This window comes from Macrosteles quadrilineatus, unplaced genomic scaffold (assembly GCF_028750875.1).
Source record: "Macrosteles quadrilineatus isolate MER2022 unplaced genomic scaffold, UCM_ALF_1.0 Scaffold_2__2_contigs__length_208266976, whole genome shotgun sequence".
Classification (NCBI taxonomy): Eukaryota; Metazoa; Arthropoda; class Insecta; order Hemiptera; family Cicadellidae; genus Macrosteles; species Macrosteles quadrilineatus.
The window spans coordinates 163,087,647-163,101,563 of record NW_026542595.1 but is presented as its reverse complement, the minus strand read 5'-3'; the positions used below and the strand labels follow the sequence as shown (position 1 = coordinate 163,101,563).

Genomic DNA, 13,917 nt, shown 5'->3' with positions numbered 1-13,917 from the left:
TAACTTCCACAAACAATTTTTTGTTGTTGAACAAAGTATCTTTCAGCATAACCAATGAATACAAACCTTATAAGAAGCGCAATTCCTTTGTTAAAAATTCAGTCTGGGAATATTTGAATTTCGGTTGGTTCCCGCGGCGGCCGCTAGGTTCCTAAGGCACTACTATCGCAAGCGCGCGGCTAAAAGTCAACTGACTTAATCAGAGAGAGTGAGACAAAGAATCAACTTAGACAGACAGATAGATTAGTGTGGCCGCAGTGCAAGCGCTTCCTAGAGGCAGCCACACAAAGCTCGTTTCAGCGGTAAAATTTTGGTCTTGACTCTTCTCCACAAGCATTTTGCTTGTTTTAATGTCTGTATTCATTGGTACAACATTCTAAATTTCAAATTCAATTTTTAATTTATTACAGGATTTGGAACACTTTCTTTCAAAGAGTTGGAGTTAGAGTTTCTGTACTATGCAATACGCAGGTGGAAAATTCCACCAGCATAGACAACAAGAAAAAAATTTAGTCATTTAAAAAATTAATTCATATAAATATTAATTTGAATGGATGTTTTTTTAAGCCTCTGGGGACAACAAAATGAGGGTCCTGGGTATGGGTCTTATTACGAGACCTACGGTAATAGATTGATAGACCTATATTGGAAATTTTGCTTAAATGTTGCAAACAGAGTTTGTTTGAGGAAATGTTGTTTGTTGCAGTTATATGATGTGCAGTGAGCGGGAAGAGCTGCTCATGCGGACTGGTTGGGACGGAAAGGGAAGCAAGTCTCGCACTTCACTTATGGACAAACTGCAAGAGTTTCTGCCACCTACAATCATGCTGCCGCCAAAGAGGTACTTTCAAATGTTCATTTTCATTATCTTTATCAGTAAGATTTCACATTTCTCTTTAAATTGCTTGAATTCAAATAGGCTGCACAAAAATGGTTTGAATCGGTACTTCTACACCTCCAGGACATCCTTAATATCCCAGGAAAGTCCCCGATATTTCAGTGGGGCCCCAAATGGTCCCCAAACTTAACGGAATATTTTATATTATAACTAATATTTGTAGAACTTGTTTGTAGAATTTGTAGTAAATGTTCAAATTTGTTGTACAAATAAAGTAATGTATGACCTCTGACCCATGAAATTTTTTTTATCACAAGGTTCCCGAGAATTTCCAGGGAAACTCTATTTCTTTATAAGAAATGTCATACACTCCCTGTATCATTGGAATTATGTGGCTTTGTGTGATTCTATTGAGTTCACCTCGATGTAGAAACTTAGATAGGATGAATAATTTTAGTAAGACTATTTCCATTTGCTCTACTATCAAAAAGAAAAAAAACTCCTTATCCAACACAATATAGCCAGATTTTCTAATTTCCCTATAATTAATTTTATTTTTAAGTTATGTTCTTTTATATCTCCTATCATATGTATTTCGATACAATATATAAAATTTCTACCAAAATATAACTCAAACAAGAAAAATTATGTCCTCCTCCTCTATACAATGTAAAAAGAAGAAGAAACAGGCTGTTGTGTGCAATCCTGATTTAACTTGCTAATGCCGTCAACTTCCTCCCAAGCCGGACAACATTTATTTAAGCCTCTCCCGCCAGCTAAGCCACACACTATCAAGCTCACCTTGGATTGCACATGTACTGGATATGAACCTACACATGTAGAAAGACCTCAACGCTACACTTGTCATTTCAACGCCTTAGCCAAGTGAGCTACCATGCCACTGTCAGTTGAACATGTCGATTGCCACTATAAGCACACGACGACACTAGCTCTCATAGGTCACTTGAGGACCAGTGGGTTAGCAGTAGTACTATCTCGCCACGAAATGCGGTGACGTGTTACTCACGCAAGTCTTTGTCAATGGGTTAAATTTCTCTCTGCATGTCAGTACAGTACAGTTTATTTAAACATGTTTATTTATTTAATAGGTGTTAGTTTTAAAATTAAGTGCCAACCGAACAGACGGTTATTTAACCATTGTTTGATAAAGTGTAATTTTTTACCTGTGAATGTAATCAATATGTTGTAAATAAAGCACTTATTCATTTCATTTCATTTCATTATTTAATAGGCTCTAGAATCAGAAATGTTTATAGCAACATAATATCATGTTTGCAGGTTAGACACACTCCTGAACCAAGCAATCGAGCTACAAAAACATCGCTGCCCTTATCACAATTCAAGCGATGACTTGGGTCTCAAAAGTGTATCTCTACTCACCGACCACTACTGCTCAAAGTATGAATATTGCCTTTGTTTTTTGTCATACTGAAGAAAATAATTTAAATAGATTATTCGTTTCATGTAGATGAATGACAATACTAAGAAACAGAACCTGTGTAATGAATACCTTGACATTACAAATATGTGTTAATCAATTTGAATTATCCATTAGTTTTCAATAAAAATTTATAGCTCCATATACAGTAGACCCCCTCTTAACCGACCCTAATGGGACCGGACCTAGGTCGGATAACTCAAAAGGTCGGATAAAACAGGCAATCCCTAAAATCATAACATAATGAAGTGATATTCATTTGGAATTATATAATCATTATTTTGAAGTCATACTTGCATTATTTATAAAATAAACTACTCTTATCTCCTTTTTCATATTGATAGAAAAGTCACAAATAAACACAAAACACGGTTAAGTAAAATAGGCCTACTTTCAGTGGAATATATTATAATACTAGGCAAGAGTCAATAAAATGCATATTTTAATAACTTTAGTACTGTAATGTATTACTGTAATTGATGCTTTCCAAATACATCGTAATACAGTACAGAAACTTTTGTCAACATTAAAGATACAAGCAACCATTTTGTTACAAGACAAGGACGTTTATTTATAGCCTCTCACTGGAGGCTCGAGGCACAAAAACTATCTTGACCTTGGAGTTGTTAACACCCCTTCCCTGCCTTCCCTACAAGTTGTCCGGCGATAAGATAATCAGTTCTCAAAATCATGGAATAATAATACATTGTTCATCAGTAGTAAAAGGGCATGCACAGTCGGTTTTTAACCAACTGTCGCTTTACACTCACCGATAGTTTTTTCTATTATTACAAGAATACTGACTTTTGAATACTTTTTTACTACAGATCTCTTTTTATTTTCAGAGAACAATTTCCATGTGAAACGCTACAAGTGCTCAACGACCATTGTGACGAAGTTTGGTACTGTCGCTTTTCTCCAGACGGTCGCAAACTTGCCACTGGCTCCAAAGATACAACTGTCATCATCTGGGATGTTGACCCTGTAAGCTAATTGCTATTATATAATCATATTCAACTCTTGTAAACCTTGTATATCTTGCTTCGTCATTTTGTTTCAACTACAAAAACAAGCAAATATTAACACATTATATTTTTTTCAAACGAAGGCTGAAACTGAGGCTTTGCAAGCTCAAAATCAAATGTGATACACAGTCAAGAAAGTAACAAAATCAAAAGCTTTGAATGATGAAAAAAATATTTTTTTTATTTTATGGAATTAATAGCTCAGTGCTGTTAATATGGAATTTTTTTAACAAATAATATGACAGCTAATCCACAGGACTGAAGAGTTCTATATCTATCTTCGTAACTAAAATCTCCCCTTGTTAAATATTCTGCCAGTGAAAATGAAAAAAACCTAAAATGTTTTTGTTTTTCTAGTCTTAGGGTGGACTCTTCTCCTTTCAGGAAACCCAATAATCACTAAATCTCAGGCCCCTTGTGCCCTATTATTGTTTTCCCCTAGTAGTGTGTTCCATTGGATATCATCTTTGATTATGAGTAGGAACTAGACATTCCATTCCAATGTTAAGCTTTAACCAGAAAAAATATGAACATTGTTTAGTTAAACCACTAACAGAGTGTGCAGATGTCAATCAATATCCGTTTTTACAATAATTGTTTTGCCACTGCTCAAACTGAAAGGATGACTTACTTTTAGCAGCATCTTTTATGTAACATCAACTATTGGTGCAACAAAAACTAAAGGAGAAAACAGAATCATTCGGTTTATAAAGATGGATGTTTACTTAAGTATCCAACATTACAATCCTGTGTAGGACACCCTGACCTGCCATCACCGCAAGACGCTGGAAGGCCACTCGTATGGGGTAGCTTACCTGGCCTGGTCACCTGACGGGTCTCACCTGATAGCCTGTGGCCCCGAGGACTGTCCCGAGTTGTGGATATGGAACATCGAGACGGAGGAGCTGCGTGTTAAAGTCTCCCACTCTCCTGAGGATTCTCTGACGTCGTGTAGCTGGCATCGCGACGGCAACAAGTTTGTCACAGGCGGCATCCGCGGACAATTCTACCAGTGTGTGAGTAGTCTGTGGAGAAGACATACACTTGCAACAATAGGGTTGTGTATTGCTGATTGATTACTGTCCGTTTTTTAGGTTTTAATTTAATTTGCCTTTCAACACAAAAAGTAAAAGCTAACAAAAAAAATGAGTCCTCTCTACTAGGTTAAAAAGAACCATAACAGGTGCTGAGCACAATTCCATTTAACTTAATGCCGACAACTTCACCCAAACCAGACACTGTTTTACTACAGGTGTATAGGTTATTTCTACCTTTCTGTAAAGTGAAATAAAAATATATAGAAATTAGTTGTAGTCTGACATTGACATTTGACACTATTCATGTACAATTAGGGATGGTCAAGTCTCGAAATTTCGGGAAATTTTAAATCTCGTTACACGAGACGAGATTTCTTTTTGGCCGAGATTTTTATCGAGACGAGAAAAAAAAAAAATAAATAAAAACGCCTGCAGAAAGTCACTGCAATACCCGCAATACAGGAGCGTGTTGTAGTTGCGTTTCCTTTGCGAAGGCGTTCTTATTTAATTAATTACTTAAATGTAAATATTACTTTAATTATTTTAATAATATTACTTTAATGACATTTGAGAAGTTTTGTTAAGGGTAAGCAGTGTGAGGATTGTTTTATTACTATAAAAAGTCAAAACAAGTAACTATTTTATAAAAATTAATATTGCTTTTATTTTATGATTTATTTTATTTTAGGATAAGTTGAACTCTATCCTAACTGATATCACTATGTTTCTTAATCGTAGGCATTTTTAATAAGTTAGGTGTGATTAATTAAAAAAATGTTATGCTGATGTTTTTTAATAAAAGATTGTAAATATTCTTGCCTATTATCATTATTTTTGTCATCAAACAATGTTACAAAATTAGGTAAAAATTTTGAACGTGCATTTCCCGTTGTGTATAAGAAGGGAAATTTTATGAGAAATAAAAAATCTTGTCTCGTCTCGTCTCGAACTAAAAATCCAATCTCGTCCATCCCTATACAATATGTATAAAGAATTTGGATTCTGATTCTAAAATGCTCTCCCACCAGCATGTTTGATGAGTGCATTGCAACAGGTTTGTTGATTTGTCCCTCATATCACTGTCGCAGAGACAAGATGAGCAAGGCTAATATTGGTTATATCGCTTTAACCAGTTACCTCGTCGCACTAGATGTTGTCTAATATTATGAATCCTTAATCGTCACTTTTTAGAACAATAGAATGCTAAGAGTATCTGCTTGAAAATTAATTTGTACGATGTTGAGGTTTTGCTGCAGCCACAATATTACCTTGCAATTTGCAAACTCCAACCTCTTCCTCAAAATGATCAGATGAATATCATGAGATATATCGGCTGCAGTGTAGACCTTTTGGTATCTGCAGTACTCTTCTTGTGGAGAGTCAGTGAGAGGAGAAGTAGTTAAGTAACCAGTTTGACTTCATTTGGTGAGTCAGTGCAGTGGCTTCTTCGGTAGCTTGACAGACTAAGAATCGGTAGCAGTGTTGTGAGTTTGCCCTTAGGTGCCACAAAATTGTATCAGTACAGTTCACTCTTGTACTGTAACAGCTTTCCTACTTAGCTTAAAACATTCCATTCATGCTCAATGACTATATAAACGGACAAATGCAAGGTTGAAACAGGCCACCAACCTCTTTTCAATCAAAAGAAGTCGCTGACTGTTGGTTTTTGTCATCAGGATATCGAGGGGAACGTGGTGGACTCGTGGGAAGGTGTGAGAGTCAACTGTTTGTGGTGTCGCTCGGATGGCAAGACTGTCTTGGCTGCAGACACACATCACAGAGTGCGGTCGTACAACTTTGACATGCTCACCGACCAAAATATGTTAGTATCACTCACTTTGTTCTTTGGATTTCATCTGTTGGTACGTGTTGACATATAAATGATTATATTTTAGATTTTTTTATTGTTTTTAGCATATTTCCTTTTGCATGTTACGCCTATGTACATAAATTAAACTTTGAGTAAATTAAGCCTAAATCATGCCTAGACTATATCCCTGGAAATGTGACTACTTAGAATATTTTTCAAAGCTTAACCGGTAAGCCTACTGGACAAACTCCACTCATGCTTTGTGGTCAAATGGAATAATTTATTTGCATTATATACTGTAATAATAAAGGGTATTAAATACCTCCTCCTCCAACAGCAACACATGTTTCTTCCACTATGCTTTGTTACTCTACTTCTGAAGTACTGAATTGAAATTTAATAATTTTCTTTTCTGAACCAATTAGGTGTTTTAAGAATGAATGAATGTTATAATACCCGACGATTGATTTTACAAGATTGTGTTATGTTATTTTATATCTATATAAAAACCCACATCATGTTTTACCACCAGCAATTTTGACGATTATATTGTATATCAGCTTACTGAAAACCTAGTCTAAAAATTAGTTATAAAATTTCAAGTTCCATAATTTTTTTAACTTTTCATCAGTTTTCCAAACAGTCAATTGTACACATGCATATACTCAGTTGTACGTTGTGTTCCAGCCTGCATGAGGATCACCCGGTGATGACGTTTAGTGTGAACAAGGCTGACAGGTTGGCACTACTGAACGTGGCCACTCAGGGTGTCCATCTGTGGGACTTGCAGGACAAGGTGTTGGTACGCAAGTTCCAGGGCGTAACACAGGGTCACTTCACAATACACAGCTGTTTTGGTGGCGCCAACCAGGACTTTGTGGCCAGCGGCAGTGAAGGTGAGAGTTTTTAGACGCTAGTACTGTGCTTTTTATCTGTAATAGTTAATAGATTATTAGTTATTCTTGGTAAAGCTACGGTTACACTTGTTCGGTCCGCTCCCTCTTCTCCGCCGAAATGTAAATTAATGCTCCCTGGAGAATCGTACCAGACTGTACGAGTGTGTGGCCGATCCCATTTAAATTCATAGGAAGCATTATTCCGCATTTTGAAGGACCGTACAGAATTGGACAAGAGTAGCTGCTGTTTAAAGGGCTCTAGGCTAGAATAGGTTTGATTTTGATTTTGGCTTACCTGTACAGTAGGCGAGTATATATTGACACAATATGAAATATTTCAATATTTCATGGTCATTGACCACTTTCTATATCATAAGGAAAGGAAGAAGGTTAATTTAACTATTTTAAGACGATTTAGGATGAAACATAGAGCACAAGTTATTAGAGCAATAGAGTACAATAGAGCACAAATAATTGGAAAGAGTCTAACTGGCACAAGAGACACAAAACTTTACACCATACATAAAACATTAGTATATTTCTCTGTCATTGACAGCATATTCAACTAAGGAAGAGAATTACTTGAGGTCCAATATGGTGGCCAGGGAGTTGTTGAGACAGTGTTGCTAATAGTTTCACTTAATCTTACCATGAGGTCATGAGAACCAAAAAACAAAAAAAAACTTTTCATCAGGACTTTGGCTGTTAAAGAAATATTTGGTAATCCCAAATGGGTCCGTTCCCAACCATTTCGGACTATCGGGACTCTACTGTATTGGGAACACTGTTTCAACAACTTCCTGGCCACCATATTGGACATTAACTAAACTCTCTTTTCTTTAGTTGAAAATGCTGCCAGTGAAGGTTTTGTGTATTTAGTGTAGTTTGGTGTCTCTAGTACCAGTTTGGACTATTTCTCATTTAGGTAAATCTGCTATTTTGACTAAAAATTAATAAAAACCCCCCAAATAAAAACAAACTTACTCCATTTATTACGATACCTTATACAAGTACCACGCATAGATGTCTTGTAGCATACCGACTCTTTGCTCTCAGCGAGTTTCAGATCAAATTGGCTTACCTTCTGCTCATGCACGAGACATCATGAGACTAACCGTCGTTTGGTCAGCTTCAGCGAGGCATATTTCCCACAGTTTTTTTAAAGATAGGCTATACAACTGGCTTGTTGAACATCCTTTTTATGTGATTAAAGAGTTTTTTTATGTAAAAGTTGTTAAGCTTTGATGTTTAATAGTTTATCTAGTATATTCTCCACCCAGCCTACAGCCTTCTTTTTACTTTTAAACTCTTAAATTTTTACCTGTTATTGTCTGTGATATTAGCTTATTAATCTAGTCTGACTGGGTTACTGTGTATCCCTATTTTACCATAATATGTGACTATGTCTATTGCAAGATTGTTTTGCTTAAGGACAATAAAGGATTTCTGATTTCTGATTTCTGATTTACAACGTTAATGTTCGTTTTGTGCAGATAACAAAGTGTACGTGTGGCACATGAAGAGAGAACTGCCCATTGCTACGCTGTGCGGTCACTCTCGTACAGTGAACTGTGTGGCTTGGAACCCTGTCTACCACTCAATGTTGGCCTCAGTAAGTGACGATTACACAGTGAGGATCTGGGGACCGGCACAACAATACCGCAACAATCCCTCACCCTCACCTCACAGGCCAGGTACAATGCTAAGTATGCTTCTTCACTGTAATACTGTAATTATATGAAAGTGTTACTGTATTGGAATATTATTGTCCTTCCTTTCACTCTTTTCTTTATGTAGACTTAATTTGATTCACTTTCTACTGGAGGTGTGGAAGCGTCTCTATTTATGTTTGTTTTTTTTACCATGTATAAAAATTGTCTTCTATAACCGCTTGGTTTTTGTTGATTAGTAAATCTTGTATTCCGTTAATATAAGACATCTTTACGCAAGAATGTTTAACGCACATTTAAGAGCAGGGGTAGTAATATGGAAAGCAGACATTCACGCTACACCTGCGCCCAACCTAAAGGGCAGGCTGGCAGAGAGTGACTTTAGTTTGTTCTTGAAAGCTGTCTATCCCCTTTTACTCCGCCCAACTCCCTACACCACTGAAAACTCCTCAAAAGGCTGGATGGTCTTAGCTTCTGTTTATTATTTTCTTTTCTTTATTGATAAAGAAGTGCAAGTGAACCATAATGTTGTCATCATATTGCTAAGAAGCCGCAACATTTACTTTTGAAGTAAGCCTACATTTTTGTATGTATTTCGTTCAGTTGTTTTATTTTTTTATTTTAAATAAATATTATTCAGCTATACACAAATCTAGGTTTTATTGGAGCAAATTTTTCCTAAAGGGAAGAAGGTTTACCGAAGGTGGCACAGAAAGACCTAAACTCGGGATCGATATATTTTTTTTATGTCCCAATAGAGCCTATATGATAACACAAGCATTACTGTTAAAATGGGAAAATAAGTAGAAAGTAGAGGTGTGCTCCTCGTCTTGAGCTCAGCTCTTTTGAAAATCTCAGGCTTGCACACCTCTACTTTTTTAGTTATTTTCTCTTTTTATTGGTATCTTCAGACAGCTCAAAATAAATTACACCTAAGCATCAGAAATTACCCTGTTTGTAAATTGCTTATTTTCAAATCATCTATGTGTACTTGGTTTTAAAGAGGCCTATATTTTACTGCTAGAAGTGATTAGCACTGTGCCAAGTTTTTCTGAAACCTGTACTTAAAGAAATGAGTGGTTATGTCTAGGTGCAGTAACCGCTCAAATTAGAATTATTGGTGTAATAATTGTAAAAAAATAACTAAATGAGTATTAATGTCTGAGTGTATGTTAAATAAATGAACTCAAATGAACTACCATCAGTAAAAATGAAGTCTAATTTCTAACTTTTTCACTTTTGTTACAGGCTTTTCCGGAGAAGGTTCTTCTTCGCCGTCCTCAAACGGAACTTCATGGCCCGACATGGTCTCGTAGTTTTTGCCTTTTCATCAATTATTGTTATAGCTTTACAATTGATTCATCTTTCAAATTGTTTTATTTTGAGTTGAACTTTCATGAAAAGGTTTATTTATTTTCACTTTAATTTTAAATATATATATTTATATTTACAGATGTTTGTTTTTATATTTGGCTAAATAGGTATTTGTTTGTATCAAACAAGTAAAAATATATTAGAAATTCTTTGCGGTTGACTCGTAGCTTTTATTGGCGTGGAAGATTAAAATCTATCTGTTTTTTTTTATAAAACCTTATTTAACTATTTTATAATCTACTACGTCTTGGTTTTATTTAAAATTGTTTTTTTAATTAATTAATTGAAAGTTAACCCATTATTGTTAGTTAAGTATTGAAATGTGCCTGGACTCTTGTACAACTATGGAACACCTAATATTGACGACCTTGCTTGAAAGATGTCTACTTTTGAAAAGTGACAAATGACTGATCTTCTAATTTTACTGCTCTTGAAAAGATTTGCATTGCCATAATTTTCCAAGGTCATTTAGATGGAATAGGAGGTGTGCTCTCGTCCAACTTTAAATAATTATCCGAAGCTTTACAATAATTCCAAAATTTTGAAACTGAATTGAATGACTTACTATAACAATAGGATTATTATGTACAAGGATAGGGATCAGCTAGCTTACCTGGTAGATAGAGTCCAGATTAGCCTTGATTACACATAAAACACATGACACAACACAGAAAAACTTAATATTTCGTCCCAGTTAGGGACTTCATCAGAAGGGAGAAGAAAGAAAACTCCATGTGTTTTATGTGTAATCAAGGCTAATCTGGACTCTATCTACCAGGTAAGCTAGCTGATCCCTATCCTTGTACATAATAATCCTAATCAGCCAATTGGCCTTTCCTTAACTCCTTACTATAACAATATCGATTTATTGTAATATCTGCTGATGAATGATAAAAAAGAATTTATATAAAATAAAAATATTATTTATTATTTATTGTAAAAACCGTTTGTGATTGTCTTAATTTGTTATTTTTTAAATCATAAATTGTTTGGATACATTTCAAGTCAGGATATATTAATTTTATCTTATAATTGCTGTGATCATAAAACCATGTCAAATTAGGGCCCAGGAACTTAGTTGGTGGTTCTTTTTATTTTGTTTGTAGGTGCATTTAAAAATAACTGATTTGACAAGATTAAGTGGCCTTAAAGAACAAGGTACTGTGTAATATATCAGTTTTGCTATTTCATTTTTACTTTCATTGCACATATCTGGATTTTATCTCGCATAAATTTTACTTTTAAATGTGTTATTACAAAAGTATAATTTAGTGTAGTATTATATGATTCATATTTTTATCAGCACGAAATATTTATTTAAATCCACTCTTAATTGCTTGTAATAATTTGTGAATATTAAACAAAATAATTTTGTTTATATTTATTTTAATACTTTGTGTGGATTTTTAAATAGGTACTATTGAGGCAATATTTGTACTTCCAGTAAATATTTTGTACATGTTTTATTGGTAATAATGTACTTGTACTTTTAAAATGATATGAGGAAATAATAACACTAAAGAAAGCAATGTTTTCTTTTAATTTTCACAATGTAATTGATAAATCAAATTAAATAAACTATGTTTTATATGGCTGATTTTAGTTTTTCTTTTTATTTTAGTGCATAACATTTTTTTGTACTGCTATAAAAAAAATTTATGTACTGACGTAATATACAAACTAAAATTATATTTGGCCATGGCTAAGGTATTTGATGTTAGTATATTCCCTCCACTTAAAACGAGAGAAGTTCACAAATATAAGTATAAACAATATTAACACACGATAAAGTTGTTTTTAAACACCCACACATTTTAACAAACGATATTTTGACCATTAAGTCTGTGGCGAATTGATTCACCATTTTACAATATGTGTTTGAACTGTTTGAAAACCACGAATGTCAATTTTTAAGAATTTCACAACCCTTCTTATTTACTCTGTAAAAAATACGTTGACACATACTATTTGACTTTTGTATGCTTTCAATTCAGTTGAAAATGCCTTACTTGTACCGTATTAATAGTCAAAGCTTGTACGAAGGCTGATTTGTATCCAAGTAGGTTTTGTATCAAACCTTGCCAAAATTAAGTGGTATTAGCTCCAGAAATGTCTACCTTATTTTAAAATTATTTTATCAAAACATTAAAAAAAATCTTTCTTTCTGATAATATCTATTTAAAATTCACTTAATTGCTTTGCTGGTTATAATATATCATACCTAATGCTCATGAATATTTAAAAAATATGAAATGATATCTAGGCTTGCCACCTAGGTTGCAGTTTAAATCAAGCCATTTCTGTTCAGTTCTACTCACCCATGTAGTGAACTTGAATTCTGCCACTCATGATGTCCGATTTATTGAGACATAGGAATTAGGTGAGTTTTAACTGAATGACTTGCTACTAAAAAAAAAAAACAAAAAAAACAGAAGTTTCAAGAATAGATTTTTTTGAAACTTTGTTGTTCACATTTTGAAGAGGACTCATTCTGGGTAGTATTAAAGAAGACAATCTGATGTGGGAGTAATTTTTGTTGTCATACTGCAGCAAAAACAGCCGTTTCTAAAACTCATGCTAAAGTAGCTCTTTTACTCCCTAGGGAGTAAAAAGCCTTTTTAGTGCTTTAGGGAGTAAAGTCAGCTGTTGTAAAGACAGTTGTAAAATTCGATTGTACCCAATTGCATGCATCGATTGGTTTAATTGGTTGTAGCTAATTTTTGCATTCAAGTTAACAGTCTAATTCATTTCCGAGTAATTCTACTATTCAATTATTCCAAGTTCTACACTAGGTACAAATATCTAAAGGTGGATAGAAATCGCTAAGTTGGTAATCCTGACAAAACCAGCAACCACTTATGGCTTTTAGGATGTCACTGCCACTGCCGCTGCATAAACTTGCGGCGCGCCGCAGGGGGGTATAAGAGGGGCCAAAGACTATAGACAGATAATTGTCTTCGTTCATTCTCATACGCGACTTCGGAGCGTACTCCTAGTATAATTTACAGCAACACTATGGAAATTGTCAAAATTATTGATTCACTAAATAAATAGCTACTTGTTTGCATTAACAAAATTGAAAACAAGTTGAATAAAATTATAGTACATCACATGGGCAAAAATTATCTTTTTTTGATTGAGCTTGGGTCGAAAAGAGCCACTTTACACCCTAGTGATGAAATAGTCTTTTAATTGCCTCAAAAAGTAAGTCAAGGCCAAATTTGAAAGAGATAGATAAGTTGTTGAACAGGTAATTGTATGACAACTTAGCCATGTTTTTCATCTCGTCTAAAACTTACATTTGAATTCCCAGGTGAAAATAAGTTTTTTGGTATCAAGTCATTACAAGTTTAAAATTTCCTAAGATGTGCAGTGGTTTGTTCTGAAAGAAAGCCCATCACATCAAATTGGAGAGCAAGCAAATTTGCAGCTGTCCAACAGAGTTTTCCAGAGAATTAATTTGGTAACTAACAAAGGAAGAGTTATTTCATTATAATATGAATCATGCCCTATGAATAGGCTGATTTTTCACACAAGTTTTCTGCAACAAGGAAGATTATAAAATGTAATTGTAGTCCAATACTACAGAATTTTTGCTAAACAAATTCAAACACCTAATTTTCCAATGACATTTCTTAAAATTAATCAATGAACAAACAAACATTAACTCCTGATTACTCATCATTCATTCATTCATAGCAATTTTATCAGTAGGGACATTAAAATACTTTTGATTTTTGGGTTTATTTAACCCTTTCCGTGCTATAGAATGATATATCGCTGTTCGCGTTTCATCCGAAAAGCGATA

The 13,917-nt window shown here is 34.4% G+C and overlaps 1 protein-coding gene across 1 annotated transcript in view; it reads left to right on the top strand.

The window, feature by feature from the left end:
* The window catches only part of LOC128985604 (WD repeat-containing protein 26), a 37,738-nt gene extending 26,032 nt beyond the window's left edge, over positions 1 to 11,706 (top strand). Inside the window, exons 5-12 of the mRNA XM_054405237.1 lie at positions 707 to 841; positions 2,138 to 2,257; positions 3,143 to 3,281; positions 4,078 to 4,338; positions 6,036 to 6,181; positions 6,857 to 7,065; positions 8,559 to 8,759; positions 9,984 to 11,706. Coding sequence (XP_054261212.1) covers positions 707 to 841; positions 2,138 to 2,257; positions 3,143 to 3,281; positions 4,078 to 4,338; positions 6,036 to 6,181; positions 6,857 to 7,065; positions 8,559 to 8,759; positions 9,984 to 10,051 — 1,279 coding nt within the window. The 3' untranslated portion in view covers positions 10,052 to 11,706. The remainder of the gene's footprint in view (positions 1 to 706; positions 842 to 2,137; positions 2,258 to 3,142; positions 3,282 to 4,077; positions 4,339 to 6,035; positions 6,182 to 6,856; positions 7,066 to 8,558; positions 8,760 to 9,983) is intronic.
* The last annotated feature ends 2,211 nt before the right edge of the window (positions 11,707 to 13,917 follow it).